Source organism: Gobius niger (genome assembly GCF_951799975.1).
Source record: "Gobius niger genome assembly, chromosome: 12".
Classification (NCBI taxonomy): Eukaryota; Metazoa; Chordata; class Actinopteri; order Gobiiformes; family Gobiidae; genus Gobius; species Gobius niger.
The window spans coordinates 9,993,556-10,018,278 of NC_136863.1; the positions used below are offsets into that span (position 1 = coordinate 9,993,556).

Sequence of the window (24,723 nt, forward strand, 5' to 3'; positions counted from 1 at the left end):
GATATGAAAACTATATATTTTTGGAAACCTTATGGTGTAAGCAATGAGAAAAACAATGTTTCCATTTGCCCTTGTCATTTGGTAAAATTGTGCAATTATTTTACCAAACGACAACATTTCTCCATTAGAGTAAATGGGGAGAGTTCTGGTCATCGCTATGGTAACTCCATGAAAAATTTGACAAGGGTTTCATTGACTTTTTTCATTGGAACGACCAAATTTGTACATATAAATGTTATTATCGCTATTATTACACTGTTTTTTTCTTCCATACACTGTTTTTCTGATTGCTTATTTAATAAAGTTTGTATAGTTTGTATAGTTTTGATACTCTCCGCAAAAATCCGGCTAAATTACATAGTGAACTGGACTATATCTTTGTCCTCACATGGTTGCCTTGTTGTTGTCACTTTTTTTTTATCACTTTTTTTTCATCACTTTTTTTGTCACTATTTGTTGCCGTTTCATTGGATTTTCGTCTCTTTTTTGTTTGCCCTTTTGTAGCATTTTTGTCACATTTTCATTGCTTTTTTTGGGCCTTTTTTGTTGCGGTTTTGTAGTTGTTTTAGTTGCATTTTCATCCTCGTTTTCGTGTCATATTTGTCGCTGTTTTGACTCGTTTTTTCAAGACGTTTTTAAATTTGGGTCGAAGCAGACTGGAGAAAATGAGCTTGGTTCAGGTGGGGGTTAAGAGGTTAAGAGGTTTTGAAAACTATAGGTCTGAAATGACTATTTTTCACCAATAAAAACATCCATAATGGCATTTATGCTCGGATGACATTTCATCCAAGTGTGGCTTAAAGGAACTAAATGCAACTTAGTCATTTTACACTCACTACTGCCACCTCAGGTCTTAAGCGTAACTGCAGTTTCTATATTAAGCTTGTGCATGACCGAATTCACAACTTTTTGAGTGACAGGGCAGGATTTTAGAGGCAGTTGTGGTGAATAAGTCTGAGCTCATTCTACACATTTGGACATTGCTGGAACATGTAGGGGGAGGAAAATACATAATTTTAACATTTTTAAGCTCTATAGTCCCATTAAAGTAATAAAAATGGTTCTTCCACCACTTTTTGCTTCAATAATCACCTTGTTTTATGATTATATATGTATAATCTTTCTGAGTAGAGTTTGCATGCTCTCCCTGTGTGTTCTTATTTCTAAACCCTACCACATAAAACATGTGCAATAGCTTCCCCTCTGGGACCGGGACTCCCCTGAAAATGAGCATTACTTTATTTTCTACACCCTGACAGAAAGACTTAAAAGACATGGTAAGCATATGTTCGCAGCAGGTTTTACAAGCATTAACAAACCAGCACCTCCACCACGCAGCCCCCAAAGTGCAGATAATCCACTAAGCCACAGGTGGCCACAGGATTGAGTGAGTTCCACAAGTTTTCCTTTTTTTTTGTTGCCTGGGTTCACACACTGTTCTCTCACTCTGCGCTCAGGCTGCTGCTCTTGACAGGCCTGTGAGGGTGGAGGCTCCGCGGGGCACACACAGGGCACCTGGACCGGGAGGAGGAAGCTCTGCCAGTAGACCAAACACTGGGAACAGCCACAAGGACACCACTGGGACGCGCCGCGAAATCCGCACAAAGCCGCAAAGATGGACAAGGATGCCTTCGTGGACTACGAGTATCCCGACTCGGACCCTCTGCCAACCATCGCCCAGAAAGAGTGAGTGCTTTAATCAGAGCGTGTCCTGAATTCACAATAACAGTATGCTCGAAACCCTACTGTGGCCTTCACTTTATCTGCACAGACGTGTATCATTTCAAAGTATGTCTTGCAGCAGAGAAAGGCAGGATTTTCGATATTAGCTGTCACTTGGCACACTTTCCCAGAGCCGGTGACTGAATAGGGTCATGTTTGGGTTTCATGCTACACCAGAGCTGTGTCAAAAGGAGAGCTACTGTTTGATGACACAAGATAGGTGCAAATGAAAGCTCATCCTAACAAAGTCTTGTGATGTAGAATCTAGAGCGAAAGCAGGCCGTTAAGACCATGTTTGGGAAATAGTATAATCTTGGTTGTGAAAGCGGCATTCTTGTGTCGCACGGCTCAGGGCAGATCTTGACCGGCGACCGCATGACCAGGCATTACTGCTCTTCAGCGCGGGAGGGAATGTGAACAGCCGCTTGTTGTTTCCCCGTGTCACGCTGATACCAATCCGTTTAAATGCAAATCTCCACAGCAGGATTTTTTCCAGCTCCAAACGCCCGGGCCCGACAGTGATGTGTGGAGGTGCGGCACAGACGAGGCCACGGGCGGATGTTTATCACCGGTCTGCTCTTCTTTCAGGGTCATCATGCCCTGTGACCCCACGGCAGACGACAAGCTCTACCACATATGCATCACCGCAATATCTGTAAGCGCACAATAATACATAGTATACATTCATTCAGTTGTTCATATACTGCATTTTAATGATTTTCTTGGATATTTCTTTCTTCCTGTGCTCCAAAATCCATACAAGGAGCGACATTTTTTATCAACTTTCCTCCCGTTTTCAGGTTTTGGGCCTGTTTGCTCTCTTACGATCACCTGGAAACAGTTATATTCCCTATATTATTAAATTGTTTGTTTATTTATTGCACAAAGTTTTCATAGTTTCAAGGGCAGTTTCCGAAAATGCATTTTTTTTTTAACCTTGTGGCAACATCATCTCCACTTAAAGTAGCTCCTTCAAACACATTTTCACACATTCTCTTGGATTTTTCATAGCCCAAATATCAAGGTGAACTGCTTTAATCAAAGGCAAAATATCCATGTCCAAAATCAATAATAAAACTGTCAGTAAAATCAGCCCTGGCTCTACTCATTGTTAAGATTGTATGCCCACAAATAAAGGTCACTCAAATGAGGGAGAGGGCTTTTCCTTTTAAATAACCTCATATCATTCTGAGACAACTTCTCTGCAGCTTTTGATTTGGTAGAAAAGGACTCTGTTTCTTATTCCTTTTCTTCATTATTTTTAGTCATGGGCCGCCATGTTTGTTTTGATATGGACCAAGTGTTTCTCTGATTGCATAGATTTGGATTTTTGTAAAAACTTGACTTGCCAGGCTGGTGAAGTGGAGGTATGGTTGTATTTTGTATATATTTGGCAGTAGCTCAGTAATGGAGCCCACAGAACCAAAAGATGGAGGCTTAATCCCAGTTCATATTCTTAATGTGTCCTTGGGCAAGACACTGGGCTCCTTCACTGGTGTTTTGATGGATCAGTTAGGTCAATAATCACATTCAGGATCACATGTAGCAGGAGCTTATTCTGACATCAAAGCCTTCGGTGCTGAAGGCTAAACCCTGTCAGAAGTCTTAGTAACACATGTGTCATATGTTGAAATTTACCTCTTGGCAAAACTCAGAGTTCAAAGAAGATTTCTTCATGTGTTCCTGTTTGTTGCTGAGTGAACCACATGCTAACATGCTAACCTGTGATTCCAGGTGGTGATTATGCTCATCCTCGCCCTTTTAGCTCGAAAAGCACAATCTGCCAACAGAAACAAAGGCCTTGCAAGTTTACTCAGGTGAGTACAGATATATAGTGAATTAATTGTAATACCACAGATCGTAGGTTATACAGCAAAGTAATTGGGTTTTTTGGGGGGACAGGTCAGGGTTGCCAGGTCTCTGCGGTGAACCTTGAATCCACAGACATGCTGCACAGATGGAATAATCAATGTTTGTATTAGTTTATAGAGCCCATGTGCTCCTGTGATGATGAGAAACCACACCTTTCTCCCTCTCTTACTGAAAAAGCATTTCTCAGAACCTTGGGTTTGAGATTTTGTCATTGAAAATAGTTAAGAAACAACATGGCAAAAAGCTTTTTTTTCGCCTGTGGCAAGGCTTAACAAGTCGCCCAATTCTGCGGTTTGACCACTGACCTGGCAACCCTAGTACAGGTGCTTTGACAAACTGGTTTTAGCAATAGGATCTGGCAACCCATTAATTCAGTTAACTGATTGGATTTTCATCTCAGTCATTGAAAACACAAAAATTCAAAACATAAACAACTTTAACTTTGTGTAAAATGTGATTTTAATTGTGAATAAATTGACATTGCAGTAGTTCTCAGTAATTTGAACATTTGAACATGGAAAAGAAACAATACTTCTCACAATACCTTTACTTTACTACTTACTTACACTGCCTTTAAGAAACAATCTTACTTACACTGCCTTTAAGAAACAATCTTGCTTACAATACCTTTAAGAAACAATCTTACTTACAATACCTTTAAGAAACAGTCTTACCTACATTACCTTTAAGAAACAATCTTGCTTACACTGCCTTTAAGAAACAATCTTACTTACAATACCTTTAAGAAACAATCTTACCTACAGTACCTTTAAGAAACAATCTTGCTTACAATACCTTTCAGAAACAATCTTACCTACAATACCTTTCAGAAACAATCTTACCTACAGTACCTTTAAGAAACAATCTTACTTACAATACCTTTAAGAAACAATCTTACCTACAGTACCTTTAAGAAACAATCTTGCTTACAATACCTTTCAGAAACAATCTTACCTACAATACCTTTCAGAAACAATCTTACCTACAGTACCTTTAAGAAACAATCTTACTTACAATGCCTTTAAAAAAAAGTATTATAAATAATTGGCTTTATTTTCTCTTCTGCTCTGTTTCATTCACATTGTATTGGCTTGCCGTTGTTGGGATTGTTAGATGTCACTTGAATTAGATAAATAAATAAATCAAAATCAAAAAACAAAATGAAAGTGTTCAGTCATTGATGCACCATGAGACTCTTTTCAACTTGTACAGTATTTCATTGAGAAAGAAGAATCAAGCCCGGACTGATTGGTTGAAAGCGGTGCAGTGTTTGCTCACGGGTTCCCACTAAATACCTTCTGCTTGACCCCACAGTCCGGTGAACTTCCTGGACCATACGCAGCACAAGGGCCTGGCCGTGGCGGTGTTTGGAGTTCTCCTGTGCAAACTCTTTGGGCTGGTCTTGTCTGAAGACCCCCTTCCCTTCATCTCTCACTCCGAGCACAAACGTGAGCAAACACAACACCCCTTCTACATGCCAAACATCACTTATGTAACCGGATCACTGTGGACGTAATCGCAACAGAAGTCTATTTATTACACAGAATTACGCAGAAACATTTTACACATTTTCTAAACTGCAGAGGGACATTGGAGCTTAGTTTCTCACGAACAGTTACTTTCTACCACAACAAGTAAAGCTGGGGTGAAACATTTTACCCGCTTTCAAACTGAATTTGTTTCTAGCTCTTGCAATTCCTCCCATACTGAGTTTATGTGGACGGTGCTTGTTTCTTGGGAGTAAATACTGCTTTGTCAGAAGGCGAATCAGGGCGGACCAGCACAGGACGAGATCACACTAATCTTCAGTGTTAAAAACCAAAGTGTGCATCTTAAATTAGATGAATGACTTAATATTGCTTGAATAAAGGTTCCTTATGTATAATTTAAGTTGGTTTGAACTCATCTAACATAAGATAAAAATGCTAATGCCAATGGAACGAGCATAAATCCCACTTGAAATCAGACAAATTAGCTTTTACTTTTTAAAATATTTATTTTTCACTTGATAGAAAATATTCTGAATTAAGAAAAGTGTACTTGGTCCATTGACAAGAAGAGGTTTTACCTGATCTAAGTCCAGTCCAAATATCACATTTTCAATTGAATCTCTTAGTTCAAATATTAATTTCTTGATGATCATTTTTCCAGTGTGCTTAAATGCGAATAGCACTGCAGTGGTCTATTCTGTGTTTACAATATGGGGATAAGAAGGAATTGATGCTATGCGGGGAAAAAAAAAGTTACTGAAATAGCAGTGGACCTCAGTCATCCTCAACTCATACAACGCTGTCCAGTTGATGACTTTGAAAACCTTTTCCTACGACTGAGAACTTGCATGAACATTTATTCCATCCTCACCTAAATTATGCATGTAATTTGTTTGTTTGTTTGTGGATTTACACATATTATACATGTATTACATCAGTGGTTCCCAAAGTAAAGTCTGGGAACCCCTGAGAGGCCTCAGAGGCTAAACCAGTACATTGAAAAGCATGAGTCTGAATGGAAATTGCAATGAATTTGTTATGTTTTGCCACTTTAAACCAGTATTTAAAGCAGTACTAAGTAACTCATGCACCTAGAGGCCATAAGCGCCACTGCAGGTGCGTTTTTTTACTCCTTTATTGTCCGTGAGGGTAAATACAACGCAGAAAAGACAAAGGGAGAGAGGGATATTGTACAATTACACAATGGAGATCATTTTTTTCACTCAAACTTGGCTGTAAATACTGTTTAAGTGCCGTTAGCCCACAGTTAGCTTTGCCCGTTAGCCTGTTAGCTTCTTCTTCGTGATTCCTTTAGTGTGTATTGGCTCACTGACCCGGAGGCAGCGAAATTGCAATTGTGGTTTTCTGGCCATTGACACCAGGGGGAGATGTATTACCCCCAGAGGGACTACGGAAAGGATTTATTAAGGTAAACAAGTTACTTAGTACTGCTTTAACCCACAATCGTTGTTAAAAAATATTAAAGACTAAAGACAGCTGTAACTAAAGTATTACCTCTACCATAATGTTTATAGTCATGTTGTTTTTAGTATCCGCTTTATTTGACATGTTTGTGGTTTATTTATATACAAACTGCATCTTAGCTTCTATGACCAAGTAAATTCTCTTGTGGATGAATGAAGAGCCTGTAAAGCTTGGGCAGCGTTAAAACCACTCCGATGATGTTTTGCAGAGAACTGGGTGATCCTGGGCGTGTTCTACTACCCCGCCCTGTACTACCCGCTCCTGGCATGCGGCGCCTTACACAACAAAGTGGGCTACGTTTTGGGCAGCCTACTGTCATGGACCCACTTTGTAGTTCTGGTGTGGCAGAAGATCGACTGCCCCAAAACGCCTCAGGTATTACAGCAGCAGACATTTTTGTGCAGCGGCTTTGAGGATTATGCTCAGGGGATGAAAACTAAACCAGATTTGGCAAACAGAAGCAAATAATCGACATTTCAAACTGTGTTTTCCACATTGGGCTTCCAGCGCACAGAGAATTGTAATCAAAACAATTGGTTCCAGTGTCTGCTAGTCTTAATGAACGGGTTTTGTAAGTGCTAATCACTTTAGTGTGTGACGGCGAGGACAGTGGCCGTGCTGTACCTCAGTCTGGACTGGAATTCTAATGCAGCCTCTCAATGCTCCCAAAACACCAAGTAAAAGGTTCAACCAGCCTGTGTGACCGATTCTTCAGGCTTTTGGACACATTAGCATTCTGAAATTATACCTGATTTTTTTTTCTAATAGTGGAACAAAATTTGCTTTTACTAGTATATTGTAAACGCAGATATATGTTAAAAAAAACACTGTGCATAAGAATAGTAAAAGCATTTTATATCAATTTCATGACTTTTCATGGCTAGTTTTCAAGCATTTCTTGCGAAGAATTGAGAATGAGGAAGAATTAGTTTGGACACAACTAACATTTTAATTCAGTGGCTTCATCTTTCATTGTTTATAATGTGAAAAAAAAGTGTGTTTTTTTTGTGGATAATTTGTGCCAGTCAGTGTTGGTATGGTCAGTGTTTTACAAAAGTAACGAGTTACCCAAATATATAACTTTTTATGACATATTACTTACACAAAATACGGGAATGTTACATTAAGTAACTCGAGTTCCAAGCGCATTTAAAGTAAAATGATCAAGTTGGACACTGATGTATAAGATCTGCAGTTGTGTGTAGTTAATGTCCTCAAAACAAAACACAAGAGAATGGGCAAAAGTGAAGGAAAAGGAGATCTCTGACTCTTAAAGGGATGTTTCAGGATTTTTGCAATTCATGCTGTTCTTATATTTGAAGAGTTTCGTGGCGCTAGGCTAATGCAAGGCAAGTGCATCTCTACGATATCAGCTAGCCTGCATTAAAAACAGTCTGACACACTCCACAGTGCACCTGAGGCAAATCACTTATAACGCCAGACTAACCATATAAATGTCTGTGTCAATAGAATACAATTTTAACCATTTTGCATTTAAAAGAACTTATATTTTAATAATTAATGCAGGCTAGCTGATACCATAGGAATGCGCTAGCCTTGCACTAGCCTGGCGCCAGGAAACTCTTCAAATACAAGAACTGCTTGAATTACAAAAAAATTACTCCAGAAATCAGCAACACTCTGGAGATAACTAGGAAATGAGGCCCTATGTCAAAAATCATGAAATATCCCTTTAATATTGTGATGGACCCAGGAAGACTAGTCGCTACCCTGGTGGAAACTAATGGGAAAAACAAATAGACTGCACTTGCTCTGTGGCATTATTACTATATTCAGTTTATATTTTGCCAAAGTAACTCAAAGTATTTAACTCGGCTACATTTTGAAAACAGTAATGTGTAATAAAAAAACATATTACATTTTTAAAGCTGTAATCACCAATATAGAATATATCATAATTTTTTAGTAGCTCACCCAACACTGGTGCCAGATAGATTAATCATGTTTTCTTTCAATTCTTTCACGCATTATTGGACTTATACTGAACCTTTCTTCACTCAAACTCTCATACATTTGTTTTGCATGCCATAAGCTGAAAGTGATTGTATGTACGTGTGAGTATGGACAATTCCCACTGCTGCCTGCGGAGGGCACTCAAACTTGGTCAAAAAGGACTGTTATCTGAATTTTCTTTGAGCTGTTGGTGGCCTCACGTTTAACTGAAGTTTATTCCTCTTTCCACAGATCTACAAATACTTCTCCCTTTTTTCCAGCTTTCCACAAATCGCCTGCCTGGCATTCCTTAGTTTCCAGTACCCGCTGATGCTCTTCCAGGGCCTGAAGGGCACTGAGAAGGAAAACGCAACAGAAGTAAGTTTTACATCACAGAGAGTGGGGAGCTCGGTGAGGGGGGAGTGAACCCGCAATGTAAAGCGTCTTTGAATGTCCAAAAGGCGTTAGTCTGATGCATTATTACGATTATTATGTTTAAATCCAGTTAATGCGGCCCTTGCGCAGCGTGTGTGGACCCTCTGTGGCACATGAGCGGTAAGCATATTAAAGCAGATTTGACGTAACTGGTTTATGTCGTGTTCTTGATCAGATTATGAAAAGGTCGGCTTGTTTTTTTCACCGAGCAGCAATCTCCACTTCATTTGATGCTAATCTCTCATTGGTGTGACAAAGCCGGGGCCGAGTTAGAGCCTCTGTACTCACACACCGCCACAAAGCAATTATGCTGTAAGTTTTTCTTGTCACAAACAATTAAGGGGGAAAAAAAAGGTTTGTGACGGTTTGAGAAGCTGACCAGGAGCTGTCAGATCCCTGTGAGTTTGGAGCTTGGTTTGGATTGTTCCCTTAATGTGCATATGACAGGTTTTAATGCTTTTGAAAATTTGACTTATTTAGAAGGATAAAATCAGTTGCATAATTATCATTTTATTGCAGTGACACTTTTTTTTAATGAAATGTTAGAAATGTTGGGCAGAAAAGTCATTTTAATTTAAATTTTTAAGAAGCTGACAGGAAGTGACATAAAAGAAGGTAAAGTTCCATAGATGCAGACCATGGATCTATTATATTGATGCAGACGTCATCGAAGGGGCGTGGCTTCACCAAGGGGGAAAATGGAATCTTTAGAGAAACACTTTTTCACTCTTTTTAGACATTTTCTGGTGGAATATGAACTTATTTACCGCACATAAATAAAGTCAAGTCTAAATCGGGTCCATATGGATATTTATTCACAGCAGATTGTTCAGTAGAAGTGAAAAAACGGCAGTTGTAGCTCGCGCTAGCTAACTGTTAGCATTAGCCCGAAGCTAACATAAAGCATCAAGTTAGCATTTATGTATTTATGGGCTGTTGAACCACTTTACTCCTCTCCATGTCTTTGTATCTTTATTAAGTAGAAAACTTTATTCACATTTCAGCATTGTAGTTTGTGCAAGTAGTTTTTGAAGAATTAAAGAAAGTTTAGATTTTTCTCCAATTTTTTCCCCCCCTTAACTGTTTTCAGATATGACCAAATATGGGCGACCAGATGCCGCCTGTATCTATACACACGGCATCTCTGGAATCAATTTGGAGAAAAATCTAAACTTTCTCTAATTATCAAAAGCTACTTTAACAAATGCTGAATTGTGAACATAGTTTTCTACCCAATAAAGATACAAAGACATGGAGCAAAGTGGTTCAACAGCCCATAAATACATAAACAACGGAGAATGCTAACATGATACCGTTTTAAAATTGTTCGCCTTCGTCTATGTCACTTCCTATCGGTGTCCAATAAGGAAGTGAAACTATAAACATCACAAAAAATGGCCACACTAAAGAAAGCTGGGTACAATCTTTAGCAAAATCTTAAATATAATCGTGCTAACTATGTTTTAGCAAAAATTGTGTCTAATGTTTAAGTCTTGATATCCTTTATTACCGGTTCTGTGCAATATCTTGGGGAGGTGTCACACTCATAACATCCAGTTGTTTTGTGTATATATTAAATAACATTTGGATGTTGCTCCCATGTTGCAACTATCATGTGATGTTTTATTTATTTGTTTAGGACCTGAACAGCAGCTACTATAAGGACTATGTGAAGGAAATACTGAAAAAGAAGAAGACCAGTAAAATCAGGTAAATCCAAACATTTACATTATTGTGAGATGATGAAACTGACTTGAAAAATGAAATGTCAGGATGCATATTGTTTTAGGACACTAAGAGGCAGCAGCAAAAACTGACACAATCATTTGTCTATTTTTTTTCCGAGAGAAAGAGCGAGAAACTATGAGACAGGGATCAAGGGGAAGCAATTAGAGCTCAAATTGTTGGCAAACGCAGCCGTCGACTTTCCCTTCGGGCACAATGAGATATTACCATAACCTCCATCCTTCTTTCCTCCATATCCGTGTCTCTAGCAGCGAGACGCCTGGACTCCTTCAGAGGATCACGGATGCTGTGAAGTCGTACATCTACACTCCAGAGGACGGTAAAAGAGGACGCTAAAGCTTCACTGATATAAATCTAAAGTCAAGCCTGTAATAACAAGAAGCGTCTCTTCAAACAGCGTTTCGGTTTCCTCTGAAGTTGGCCATCTCCTGCGTGGTGTCTTTCATAACTCTGTACCAGGTATGTCCATGTGATGTGTGATGCACACTGTAGGCAACTGGGCAGAGGTGGGTGAATAATATATGTTTGATCAAGTATTTGGGTAACTTTTCCTAAGAGATTGTACTTTTAAAAACAGCTTTGTAATTTTTTTCTTATGCATATTTTGCTTCAAGATGAAATCAGATAAAACGTCATAAACATGATGAGCAGAAACCACAGACAGAGCGTAAAATTCAATGTACAAAAGTAATATGTGAATATTTTGGTTACTTTTTCCAGTGTCCAGTAATTGATAAAAGCTTATGTTGATAGGAGGCTCCACTTCAGCATAGGTTAGACACTATAGGCCAGAGTGACGCCTCATTTGAAAGCTAAGACTTGTGAAACTCATCTAAATGGATCTTTTTCCTCACGCTGTTGCCGCATTGTTCGTCACAATTGCTTTTTGTCCGTTTTCTGTTACTCTTTTGAGGCTTTTTTGTTGCGTTTTTGACACAGTTTTGTAACTTCTCAGTCAAATTTCTGTTACTTTTTCATCACATTTTATCACATTTTTGTCACTTTTTTGTCACATTTTTGTCACATTTTCATCAATTATTGGTCACTTCTTCGTCACATTATTGTCACATTTTTGTAAATTGTAAATAGTCTCAACTTATATAGCGCTTTTCCACCTACATTAGGCACTCAAAGCACTTTACAGCAAGGAACCACTCACCCATTCACACTCTCATTCATACACCAATGTACGCAGACACTGGAGGCAAATTTGGCTGAAGTGTCTTGCCCAAGGACACAATGACAGTGTGCACCTTCAGGAGGCGGGATTCGAACCCCCAACCTTCTGATTAAGAGACGACCCACTTAACCATCTGCGTAACTGTCGCACTGTCATATTTTTAGCACATTTTTGACACTTCTTTGTCACATTTTTTGTCACTTCTCTATTCTGTTGCATTTTCATTCTAGTTTTCATTATATTTTTGTTGCTATTTTGACTCTTTTTTCAAGAACCTTTTAGATTTGCGTAAAGCCAAACTAGAGAAAATGAGCTTGGTTAAGGCAGGGGTTAAGAGGTTAAGGTCTATATCTAAATAAATTCAATATCACTAAATCAGTCAGATGAATATTTCTTCTCCTTCTCCTGCTGAGTAACTACTTTTACTTCCAGCTGAATAACAATATGTATAAGTACTTGATACCCCCTGTAATACTGTGTGTGTGTCTGCTGCAGGTGGCTCTGCTCCTGATCGTCGCCGTGGTGCCAACGCTGCAGACGGCGCGGTTGGGAGTGGACGCGGACATTGCCAACGTTTTAGCTGGCTTCAAAATCGAGCTGTCTGAGGACAAAAACGAAGTGGTCCGAATCGTCGTGTATTACATGTGGTGCGTGGAGGGTGAGTGTCTGGTTCGTCTTGTGCCGGGTTGAGCTCAGTAGATGGGACTGAAGTGACTCTGTGACTCTGCCGACAGTGTGCTACATCTCCTCCATGACGCTCTCCGCTCTGGTCAACCTGGTCATGCTCATGCGCTCCATGGTTCTGCACAGGTACGTGATGGAAACTGTCTAGGATGTAGTGATTGTGTGTGGCTCAGGCAGTAGCTGGTGCAGACTGTTGTTGTGTCCCTGGGCAAGATACTTCACATGACTTGCTTTGAATACGGTGTGTGAGTTGGTGTTGTTTAGCCTCCAAACCCCTGCCCTAACCGAGCACATTTTCTCCAGTTCAACTTTACCCAAATCTAAAAGCTTCTTGAAAAAAGCGGCTGATGAAAAAGCAGCATAAAAGCAACAATGGAGCACCAAAAACGTGACAAAAACAACAAAAAAAGTGATAAAAATGTGATGGAAAAATGTGATGAAAACACAGCTACACAAAGATTTTCAGTTTTGCAGGTCTCAGCTTTCAAATGAGACATTACACTGGCCAAACTCTTAAGGGGGTGCAAGATGCAAGTTTATACTCACTACCGCCACCTCAGGTCATACGTGTAACTGCACCTTCTACATTAAGCTCGTGCATGACGGCACTTCGACCCGAAGCAACAACTTTTTAAGTGACAGTGCAGGATGTTAGAGGTAGTTGTGGTGAACAGGTCTGGGCTCATTCACACATTGGGACATTGCTGGAACATGTAGGGCAGGGGTGTCCAAACTTTTTTCATGGGGGGCCGCATACTGAAGCGTACACGGGGTGAAGGGCCGTAGATCAGTAGTTAGTGCTGCAAAACCTTCGACTAGCAGAGGTTTAAATTGTGCCCCATACCTCTATTTAAGCTTAAAACCTTCATGCCAGCTCAGTCTCACAATAAAATGTTAGTTGTTGTTGTGTGTTAGAATACAATGTTAGAATTGTATAGAATTATTACATTTCAAATAAAAAGGTCCATCTCTGGTGATGTGTACTGATACAGCAAGAGGCCGAGGGCCACCGTAAATTGGTCTGAGGGCTGCATTTGGCCCCCGGGCCGCACTTTGGACACCCCTGATGTAGGGGGAGGAAAATACATAATTTTAACATTTTTAAACTCTGTATAGTCCCTTTAAGTCAAGAAGCTTTTAGATTTGGTTAAAACCGAACTGGAGAAAATACGCTCGGTTAAGGGGGATAAGAAGTTAAGTGGCTAGTGGAGCAGATTGACAATCAATTTATTTCAGACTCAAAAAGGTCCTTAAAAACATGTAAAAGGGACAGACAGACAGACAGACAGACAAACAGACAGACAGACAGACAGACAGACAGACAGACAGACAGACAGACAGACAGACAGACAGACAGACAGACAGACAGACAGACAGACAGGTCTTATAAGAAGAGTTATCATTTCCTTTTGTGAGTCCTTGGGCCTCTTCAAAATGCATATACAGAATTTCCTATGAGAGCATTTAATGTGGTCACATTATTCTGCACAAACTGGCATTTGTCCAACGAGACACTTTCAATAGGATCCTAAGAGCTACTTGCAACTTATGGAATTTAGCTTTTGTGTAGCAGCACCACAAGTGGGCAGTGCAGAGTGGTTTGTAGTCGGCTTTAAACAAAGCTGTTTTGACTTTTCTGTACACGTTCCAAATTTCATGCCAGCCTCAACTCTATTTGTCTACTCCAGGGCAGCTGTAGCTACAAGAGTCGCTTTCACTTCACTTCACTTTATTTCATGTCCCCAATGCGTTCACCGTTCCAACAAGATGCCGAAGTGCAAACCTCACAAACAACAGAGTCATTGGCAATTTTATGTACAACAATAGGACAAAGAGAATACAACAACTATTTCCCCTCACAAAGAATTCGATGCCTGTACAGTATACTCCTTTTATGGTCAGAGTTTAGCGTAGATATGGCTCCAGGTATAAAGGAGTATTTGTATCTGTTTTTCCTCACCAATGGAGCCCTAAGCCTCGAACCAGGAGGCAAGTAACAGAATTCATCATGAAGAGGATGAGCATCATTAGCCAGAATACTCAGAGCCTTCCGCATCACCTGTCCAGAAAACAGGTCAGAAAGTGGAGTCTGAGAAGCTCCCAAAATCTTAGCTCTCAAATTTACAATTTTGCTGAGTGACTTTTTCGCTTTGGTGTTGAGATTTCCAAACCAACACATCCTAGAAAATGTTAGCACTGACTCCTCACATGAAAGTAAGCCAGTTTCCGGAGGCAAAACAGATGCGGCTGCCCTTTCTTGCACAGCATATCTGTGTGTTATCATTAAAGTTCAGCCTGCTGTCAATCAGCGTCCCCAAATATTTATAATTTCCAACAAGCTCCACCTTTTGACCCTTGATCACAGTGGCTTGAGTATAGTATGAATGAGTCAAAACTGAAGTGTAGCGTTTGTCAGTCTAGTAAAGTGCAAATAGAAGTGTACTTTGTTATTGTTTTACAGTGGAGATGTGTCCCATGTTTTAACCCTTTGTTCAAACGATTTTCTTGTGTTTTAAAACCCAAAGTTGGATAGTTTCTTCTTGTTTATTACGTTTATTACTGCATGAAGCTGGTGTTGCCTGTGTGCAGGTCTAATCTGAAGGGGCTGTACAGGGGAGACATCTACACTGTGTACAACTGTCAGCGCCGGATACGTCCGTCACGGCCGGCTCTCGTGTGCTGGATGGGCTACACTAGCTTCACAGCCGCTCACGTTGTTGCCGGTATGTGCTCACAAAACTTATCCTCCCTCGATAGATGTGTCAAAACCCCACACAGACTCTACTGAGCCTTGTGCTCGTGTGTTGCAGCGGTGCTGATCCAGACGCTGGTGTTCTTCCTCTCTCTCATGGTGGCAGTCTTCCTCATCATCATCCCCATCCTGCACGGCCAGAACCTTTTCCTGTTTAAGGCCCTCTGGAGCATGTGGTCAGGACACCTCACGACTCACACCTGCTCCTGCTTTTCTCACAGAAATGGAGTTTGATGTTAACTTTGACATTTCCCTCCCTCCTCAGGCCCTTCTGGCTGATGATCGTGCTGGTCGTGCTCATTCAACATATCTGCGCCAGGTTCTGCTTCATCAAAAAGACGGCTGGCACGCGGGACTTAGACAACAGGTGATGTTAGCCGCCGACTGCTCTCACTCATGGGCCACACTTACTTTGCATTGTGTATAACTCGGCGTCCCATTGATCTCGCAGGGGAAATCTGTTCCTGCTGACATACGTGCTGTTTCCGGTCAGCATCCTGGTCGGGGTGCTGCTGGCGGCCTGGCGCCTGCTCATCACTGCACTCTTCAACATAGTGCATATGGGACGCTTGGACATCAGTCTGCTCAACCGGAATGTGGAGGCGTTTGACCCAGGTACAGGATCAGAACGTCCCACGAGAGTTATACGTCATATCAAATAAATGGTCTCTCTGATCGTTTTAATGCGTATAAGGCACTTTTGAATATTCTATAATGACGTGTCCAGGCATTTTCACAGGTTTAGACCAGAGTGGGCACATTGGTTAGTCATAGTTTTAACGGATAGTGTTGTCATCAGGGAACTTAAATGTTTGTGCTTTTTCCAGAGGCATTTCTTATTCATAATGTGGAGATATGTTATAAACCTGTTTTTAATCTCCACTGTACAGCCTTTTAGTCCCTCTGAGTGCGGTGACCTATCAGATGGAAGGGGTAGCTAAAGAGAAATGAGAATATTAACATTCATTCTGAAAGCATGCCTGATGATAACATGAATGAAGCTCCACATGTAAATACAAACAGGCTGCAAAGACTGTGAAATAGTCTTTGACACATAGACTTGTCCTCCATCTTTTTTTTTCTAACTCTCAGAGCAGAGCCAGCAAATAAGCCATTCTCTTGAGCCAAACGCTTTTCACTTCCATTGAATGTCCTGATTTTGGCGCCTGTCACCTGTGAGAAGGCCGCTAGAGCGTGACTGATACCCGTCTCTATAAAAAGCTCTAATTGCGCAGTGGTCTCACAGAGCAGGTGGTGACAGATTGCTCGGCCATTATGTGTGATTGCCTCAAAGCCTGGCCGAGGCGTGTTTATTGCTCTCTCTGAGTGATGCCCCTCCCTGTATCCTCAGCCTACCGCTGCTACGCTCATTATCTGAAGATCGAGGTGAGCCAGTCTCACCCGGTGATGAAGGCCTTCTGCGGGCTGCTGCTGCAGACCGGGGGCCAGGACAGCGCCGCTCAGAGGCCGAGGGACGCCGAGGAAGGTCAGTGCATTCAATAGACTCATGTATGCTGCCTTTATAACGCGCAGGGTCACAGCCGTAATCACATCATTGCACTGACAAGCACGCGCAAGGAAAATGGAAGCTCAGCGCTTGTGATTAAACATCGTGTCTGGAGCAAATTGTTTGGTATAATTTACTGAAAATGATGAACTTGAAAGACAAAACATGTTTTGTTGTCTGTTGAAAGAGGCAGAACAACATGCAAAGGGCCTTAAAAAGACGCCTCAGTGCGCTGCCGAAACGGCCTCCCGTTTACTAATAGATAATAAAACATTTTCGGGAGGAGCGCTTTGAGTGATTCCACAGATGAGCAGTGCTAATTGCCCGATTTATATTCATGTGGCCCACGGGGGTAAAGCTTTGGGCGTGTTAACAGCAAATCCTGTTTGCCAGAGCACGCTCAAAGGACTGTGATATGAAAGCTTATTATGATTGTGTTGTCCGCATGTTTCCGCGCATTCTGGGCCGTGCGCAAAGCCTCCTCTCAGCGAGTGACGAACACTTTGTCTCGTGCTCTTATGTCTGCGTCTTATGTCCGCAGGGATCCAACTGGTCCAGAAGGAGAAGAAAGTGCACAAAGTGTCCAGTGCCAAGCGGGCGCGCGGCCGCTGGCAGCTCCTCTACACTCTGGTTAACAACCCCGCACTGGTGGGCACCAGGAAACACTTCCAGCGCCAGAGCGCCGACAGCTTTGTGAACGGCAGCCTCAAGAAGAGCATCAAGGAAGGGAGCAAGAAAGAAACATCGAGCAAAGAGGCAGAGGGTGCAGCCAGCAACTAAAACCGGTCCACTCTTTGGATGAAAGAAACTGGGACTAATAATATATTGAGAATATAAATATACATCAGCCCACAATTCTATTGTGGCTATAGGCTTATTGTATGTACTTTTGTGAATAAAACCTGTGGAACAGACTAAATATTCTTAATAAATAACAATTCATTTAGTTGGAACAACGCATTTTCCGGTAATTTAATGTTAGGAGATAAACGTTTAGGTTTGTTTTTGCTGTGGAAATAAAGAAGAGCATTACATGTGTCGTATGAACGGCTGTCTGATCTGTGCGCCAGTGCGGGCTTAAAAGAACAAAGACGCTTTGTGAAAGGCCCTGCTTTCAGAATACCTTTGCATGCACGCGCGCTTATGGATCAAGACATAAAAATCTAAGCTATTATTAATTTGACACACAGGAGCAATAATAAGGATTTTATTATTTCGTGAACCTTGAACGTCAAAATAAACAATACAACCTGTTTGATTTCATGTTTTATTAATGTTACTTACATAAAATATCAAAACCGCTTATGTCCTTTTATTTTTTGTTTTACAACAGCTCACAAAAAGTCACACGTGTAAATACAAGACAAGGAAGCCTAAAGTGGCCCCGGATGCGTTTTTGTCAAAGTTTTGTAAAAACTTACCGTCAGTAAAAAATAAATAGCAAAATAAATAAATAATATAAAAATAAATAGTCAAGATCAAAAGAAACACATCTCAGTTCACGTGGCTATACATCACAGGTCAACATTTCATCTATGCTGTGTAGACTACACTAAACACACAATTTACGCGTGACATGCCATGGACACGTTAAAAAAAAAAGCACCCGTCAATATAAGAGGTTCAACAGTAAAAAGCCTTCACGTGACACCACATCAGCTGGTAAATGAAGAATGTGATTTTGTGTAAAAGCACAGCACAGTTTTAGAGCTAAGATTTACTCTTTGAGAGGCTTCGGGGAAACTCGTATACGCAGAGGAGCGCACGCACATGAAGGATGCTGAAAGAGGCGGCAGGTTGGTGTGTTGTTGTGCGTGCTCGTACGCAGGATTGGCAGTGCGTAACCTCCCTGATATAATGTCTTTAAAATACAGTATGGCACTTGTGTCCTGTTTTGTGCTCTGAAATAATTGCAGGTTGTTGTTTTTTTCCCTCTTTACGCGCGACTCTACGTTCTTTCCATTGTACGCGCGTGATATCGGTTCGTCACAAAATACACTGTCTGGCCCCCAAGAATAAAGGTCATATTGTGGCACTGTTTCAATAAGCTTCAGTAATGTCGCAACATTTATTTTCCAATGTTGTATTGTCTTCAAAATCTTGTATAAATGATGTGATGCTCAAAGCCTTTTAATAGATTCTCAATGGGGTCAGTGGCTTGATGAATCCGAGCACTGTCATCTTGAACTATGCCTGTGCCATCAGGGAAGAAAAAACCCATGAGCGGAATAACCTTATCATTTTGTATATTCAGATCTCATTCACAAATAATCCAAAAGGAGGCGCTTACCTGTGTGATTAATCCATGTGCTGACCTTTATGTGGCCAGGCAGTGTATTGTGACTCTGTGCTTGTTTTGTAAACGTTAACTGTATATTCTACAACACACGGCATGTCACGTAAACATATTCACAATCTCTGACGCGGTGCTTTCTGAGGTAAAAATGAAAAGAGTCGCCCTGTATGTAAATCATTGTAGAGCGTCCGTGTTCGTTAGTTACCTGTAGGATGCGAGCAACTCAAAAATGGACATATTGTACAGTCGAGGCTCGGTGGTGGGTTCAACTCAGTGGCTGGGCTCCTTGTAGTTGCCGTTTATTTCCTCGGAGATGGTGACCGCCTCTGCGCCCAGCGGCAGGCGGTCGCTGTACTCGGAGCCCACCTCGAACTCCTCCGGGTTGGTTTTGGACGAGGATCCCGGGATGGAGTCTGTGACCACGCTGCCCTCGGCCTCTCCCTCGCGGTCTGCATCCTCCGGCTCGCCCTCCTCCCCCTCCTCTTCTAGCTCACTGGAGTTAAAGTTCTTCTCCGAGCCCACAAAAGAAGCCCTTGGGTCAAAATCGGAGGCCATTTGCTTCTCCATCTGATCCGGGTTCTGCGCCTTCATGATGAGCTTGTAGGTTTTCCCTTGGTACTTGTACAGGAGGTGGCAGCAGGTGGCCCCCAGCAGAGGAACAGTGGCCAGTGCCAGGAGGAAAATACTGACCACCACGATGATGAGCAGAGAGGGGATCTTCTTCCTGGTTGTGAAGACCACCTGCACTTGGCAGTCCTCCCCGCCGTAAGTGAGGCACAGGGTGTAGTTGGTGCCAGGCTGTAAGTGGTGGAAGCGATACGAGTTCACCCCCTCCTCAATCTTCGACCACTGCACCATGGAGTGCCCGTTTCCCGTGTCCACACACAAATAGAGCATGTCCAGGGTGGTTTTGCTGCTTGAAGACTCGAACACCCTGATCGGCTCTTTGTTGACGGTGTCCAGGTGGTCGCCGGGGCTCAGGTGGAGGTTGGTTTTGCTGTTTGGGAGCTGCAGAGGGTTCAGCTGAACTTTGGCTTCGGTCTCGGACACCTCCAGAGCGATGACCCCGAAGTCGAACGTGTACTGTTTGAGGTCATCCAGGGTCCTGTTGAAGGCATGGTTGGAGACGTACTCGCTGCCGTCCCTCACGCCACATTTACTGCCGATCGCGGGGTCTTTGGGTTTGGCTCCGGCCCGCTCCACCTGATGTTTGTCTGAGGCTGCTTCGCCGCTCTTTGTCTTCTCGTCGGTTTTGGACCAGGTGATCTCATTGTTGTTGAAGACCTTGGGCGCTACGGGTTTGCTGACGGAAGGGAGCTTGTCCGCAGAGTCAGGTGCTTGCTTCGTGGTGTGCTTCTGAGACGGCAGAGCCACTCGGACGCTGCCCTGAGCCCTGCCCATTTCATTGGTGGCTGAGCAGCTGTAATTTCCCTCGACCTTTTTGCTCACATGGGGGATAGCGAGGGTGCCATTTTGAAAAACATGGAACTGGCTGTTGGTTGTCTTGTCATTAATGGGCATGTCATTCCTCACTCCATTTGAAGGCAGAGGAAACTGATATTTCTGGCTGGCTGCGGTCACCTCCCACACCAGCTGCGGCAGCGGGATTCCCTGCGCCTCACAGTTTAAGACCACAGTGGCTCCCTCACTGAGCTCTGTGCTCTCCAGATCAGGCTGGTAAGTGATAGAGACAACAGGGGCTTTGCAGCTGAGTTTAGGCATATCAGTAACCAGCGTTCCTTTGAGATGGTCTGGGCTATCGCATACAATGTTTTTCAGATCTGGAACTGAAATCTTGGTGGTAGCAATCCAGTCTCTGAGCCACTCAAGAGCACAGGTGCAGGAGAAAGGGTTGTTGAAGATCTGCAGGTGGGACAGGGCGGACAGAGGGCTGAACGTGCCCTCTACAATAGTGGTGAACTTGTTGTGGTTGATGCGCAGTGACCTCAAGTCCACCAGCGTGGAGAAGGCGTCCTTCGGCAGGCTGACCATCTCATTGTTGTTCATTTTGATCAGCTGCAGCACGGTGAGGTTCTGCAGGTCCTCCCAGGGAAAGTTGACGATTTTATTGTAGCTGATGTCCAGGTTTTTCAGCTGAATCATGGGGGCTAGAGTGTCCCTCTCGATGGTCACTATCTCATTATGGGCGAGCCACAGGGAGTTGACCTGGGTCACGTTGACGAAGCTCTTGCTCTTGAGCAGTTTGATTTTGTTGGCGGAGAGGCTCAGTGTGGTGGTGTTGGGGGGCAAACCCGTGGGCACGTTCTCCAGCTCTTTGTAGGCACAGTTGGCCAGGTTCTGCACCGCTTTGTCCACACACGTGCAGGGCTGTGGGCAGCAGCGCACCATCACCACCACTACCGCCGCCCACACAGTGAGCCATGGCACAATGCGCACAGACATTTTCTCCACCTGCAGACACCAGAAATAACACCTTAGTGCAATGAAATAATATGAAAGAACAACTCCACAATAAAAAAAATACTGTCATTTGAAAACATTATGAAATTAGGACATTTTTTTTTTTAAAGAAGATAATTCCAACTCTTTTTTTTTGTTTTGTTTTGCATCTGAAAGTGATCTAGCATTTCCAGGCTGATAATCTGACATTGGGGCATCATGTTGCCTGTAGTTGCCCTTCTGCACTCGGTCTCAGATTTCAATGAGCATCCTACCTGTGAGAGCAACTTCAGACGCCTCCGTTTCCAAGTGGCTGCAGACAGACTCCTCAAACGCCTTTACATCAAACTCCACTCGCTGTTCGAATAAACGCCCTTTCGGTCACTTTGGCTTCGGCTGCAACGCGGAGAAGGAAACATTTTCCCGCGGAGAGGCTGCAGTCACCGGAGCGCTTTCGCAGATGCCTCCGAAGCGAGTGCCGGAGCCAGTGCGCGTTCACGGCGCAGCGAGCGGACGCGCGGCCCCTCCCATCCATCTCCTCCGGACTATTAAAGATACAGAGGCCCGGGTCCCTCAAAGAAAATCTATAATTTAAGACGAGATGTTTAATTTATGAGTCGACCCCGAGCTCATCTTTGACCTGGTTCATTTTGGCTGCAGTCTGTAAATAAGGCTCAAAATAAAATAAAAATACATGTAAGCTAGATTTTTTTTGAACGTGCAGCTGACATGATTTCATATCTCACAGTCACAGGCTTTACTTTCTGCAAACCGTTGGACAGCTTGCGTTCAGTTCAGTGTTGCCTATTACTATTCTAAGACAGGCATATTGTGTGGGATTCATATTTCTAGTCACCAGATGTTTTATTAATCACTCGTATGATCTCCTCGTTCAGTTCTTCAAATATAGACACACGCCGATCAAACAATCTCTCACGGCTGCACACTGCCATCTACTGGTATGAATTGGCATAGGTTTTTATGTTGTACAGCGCAGTAGCCGCTTCTTTTGAGTCTTGTAGTTGTAGGACAGCGCCCTCTGTCGGTGCATTGGGGAAGCATTGGCCTTGTGCACACTTTTTCGTAACAACAATAATAGTCACCATCATAATCCAGGGAGTCCACACACAGCCCGACCATCATAAAAGGAGAAGTCATTGATTCTGTCTCTGAGCACAAGTATCTGGGTGTGATCTTAGATGACAAATTAAAGTGGGATAAATCACACACATCACATCACTAAAAAGGGTCAACAAAGACTATATTTTATGAAGAAATTGGTGTCCTTTCAGGTGGATGGAAACATGTTGAAAATGTTTTACAGTGCTTTTGTGGAGAGTGCTCTGACTTTCTGTATCATCTGCTGGTACGGGGCCATGACTGAGGCACAAAAGAACTCCCCTAGGAAAATATGTACAGTTGCAGACAAAATCCTAGGTGTTCCTATGAAGGGTCTGCAGGACATTTATTTTTGCTCGAGCTCTAGATAAAGCAGACATAATATTATTGGACTCAAAACATCCTCTGTTTAGAGAGTTTGAGCTGCTCCCCTCAGGTCGAAGGTACAGGAGCCCCGCCCTGACTAAAAACAGGACCAGGCAGTCATATGTGCCACAAGCTATTTTACAATTAAACAAACCAACAACACGAAGTAACCAACATCATAATAATGATGATGTTGCTTTTTACCACTTAATGGTGCATTATGGAACTTTTTGTGTGTATTTGACCTTGTAGTGACCCAGCAGCTGTATGAGTGGTCAGCGTGGCACCTTTACTTTCCATCACAGTGGTTGGGACACTCCAGGACGAATTGTTTTGTAGGTTTTCTGGTGAGAGGGTTTATTAGCAGTGAAAAACCCTCCAAACAAGTAATCCTGGAGCGTCCTAGAAACCACTGTGATGGAAAGTAAAGGTGCCACGCTGACCACTCATAAAGCCTCTGGGTCACAACAAGGTTAAATACGTACAAACATCACCTTTTTTTTTTCCACATAAAAAGTTGCATAATGCACCTTTAACCCTTACCTGAACCGCGCACATTTTCACAGTTTGGCTTTACCCAAATCTAAAAGCTCCTTGAAAAAAACAACAAACGACAACAAACAGATGCAAACAAGGATGAAAATGCAACAAAAGAGCAAGAAAAGCGACACAAATGTGACGAAAAACGGACAAAAAATGTGTAATAAAAAAGCCACAAAAGAACAACAGAGAAGTGACAAAAAGCCATGAAAATGTGGCAAAAATTTGATGTTCAAAATCAATGGAAAAAAAAAGGCCAAAAAGTGACGACAACGCAACAACAACACAAGGAAAATTATCCATTTATGACTTGTCGGTCTTAGCTTTCAAATGAGCCGGTACTATGGCCAATAGGCTGTAACCTTTTAGATCTGGGTAAAGCTGAACTGGAGGTTAAGGCGGGGGTAAAGAGGTTAAGATGATTACTTATTGAATATTCATATAAAATCAATTACACCTGTATATTGACCCTCTTAAATTAGATATTAATGTTAACAGATAATGTTAAATGTATGAACAAAGATTATGAAATGAAAAGAGCATTTTTATAGAAATTATTATTGGTATAGTTTATGCCACGTTGGAATAGTGGCTAAATACAAAAACAAACAGAAGTGTATGGGGTCTATTTAAAAGAAATAAAAAGATAATTAAAAAAAAATGCTGAACTAGTGTATTTGAGTATTTATAGCTACTTCCACTAACCAGATCAGACACACATTTCCTCCTGTGGTGCACACATGCAGTCCAGAGGCTCAGGATGGGTCCAGAAACACAGCTTTTCACTTTTGTTTGTTCAAACTGGCTTCCGGAACTTCAGGAACCAAAGCCTCTGAAGGTGGGGGTGATGGGGAAATAGACGTCTTCTGGACTGAACTGCAGGATGGCGTCATAACATTTAGTGCACGTTTCAAGAGGGTCTTTATTATTGGAAATGCAATCAGTGGGAATTAAGCACGGCAAGTTTATTTGTAGAGCACAATTCATACACAAGGCAATTCAAAGTGCTTTACAGTTGCATGAAATTACAAGAAAGCAGATACAATCAATCCATAAAATATCAACATAAAAAAACATTAATTACAGTAAAAGGCAAGAGCGCAGATAAAATACTTGCAGTTGTCATATGTACGGGTAAAAACAACTGTTTTCAGCCTGGATTTGAACATTGTCAGA

At 42.1% G+C, this 24,723-nt stretch overlaps 2 protein-coding genes across 3 annotated transcripts; one reads left to right on the plus strand and one right to left on the minus strand.

Moving 5' to 3' along the window:
- The first annotated feature begins 1,523 nt into the window (after window positions 1-1,523).
- stra6 (signaling receptor and transporter of retinol STRA6) lies at window positions 1,524-18,917 on the plus strand. Of its 2 annotated transcripts, none has more exons than XM_079568190.1 (17): window positions 1,524-1,686; window positions 2,311-2,377; window positions 3,457-3,539; window positions 4,909-5,042; window positions 6,778-6,944; window positions 8,775-8,900; window positions 10,597-10,667; window positions 10,955-11,022; window positions 11,101-11,162; window positions 12,379-12,541; window positions 12,618-12,693; window positions 15,157-15,290; window positions 15,378-15,495; window positions 15,585-15,686; window positions 15,771-15,934; window positions 16,671-16,805; window positions 17,368-18,917. In XM_079568190.1, the coding sequence occupies exons 1-17, from the start codon at window positions 1,616-1,618 to the stop codon at window positions 17,604-17,606; spliced, it is 1,980 nt and encodes a 659-aa protein (XP_079424316.1). In that variant the 5' UTR covers window positions 1,524-1,615; the 3' UTR covers window positions 17,607-18,917. The 2 variants fall into 2 exon arrangements, with proteins under 2 accessions (XP_079424316.1, XP_079424315.1); XM_079568189.1 differs by having other exon boundaries at window positions 1,525-1,686; window positions 10,952-11,022.
- Window positions 18,918-19,149: 232 nt separating this feature from the next.
- On the minus strand, window positions 19,150-22,020 carry islr2 (immunoglobulin superfamily containing leucine-rich repeat 2). The gene is made up of 2 exons (XM_079568188.1): window positions 21,798-22,020; window positions 19,150-21,534 (listed from the first exon to the last, which is right to left on the minus strand). Exon 2 carries the CDS (start codon window positions 21,523-21,525, stop codon window positions 19,393-19,395), a length of 2,133 nt encoding a protein of 710 aa, XP_079424314.1. The 5' UTR covers window positions 21,526-21,534; window positions 21,798-22,020; the 3' UTR covers window positions 19,150-19,392.
- Window positions 22,021-24,723: the final 2,703 nt, after the last annotated feature.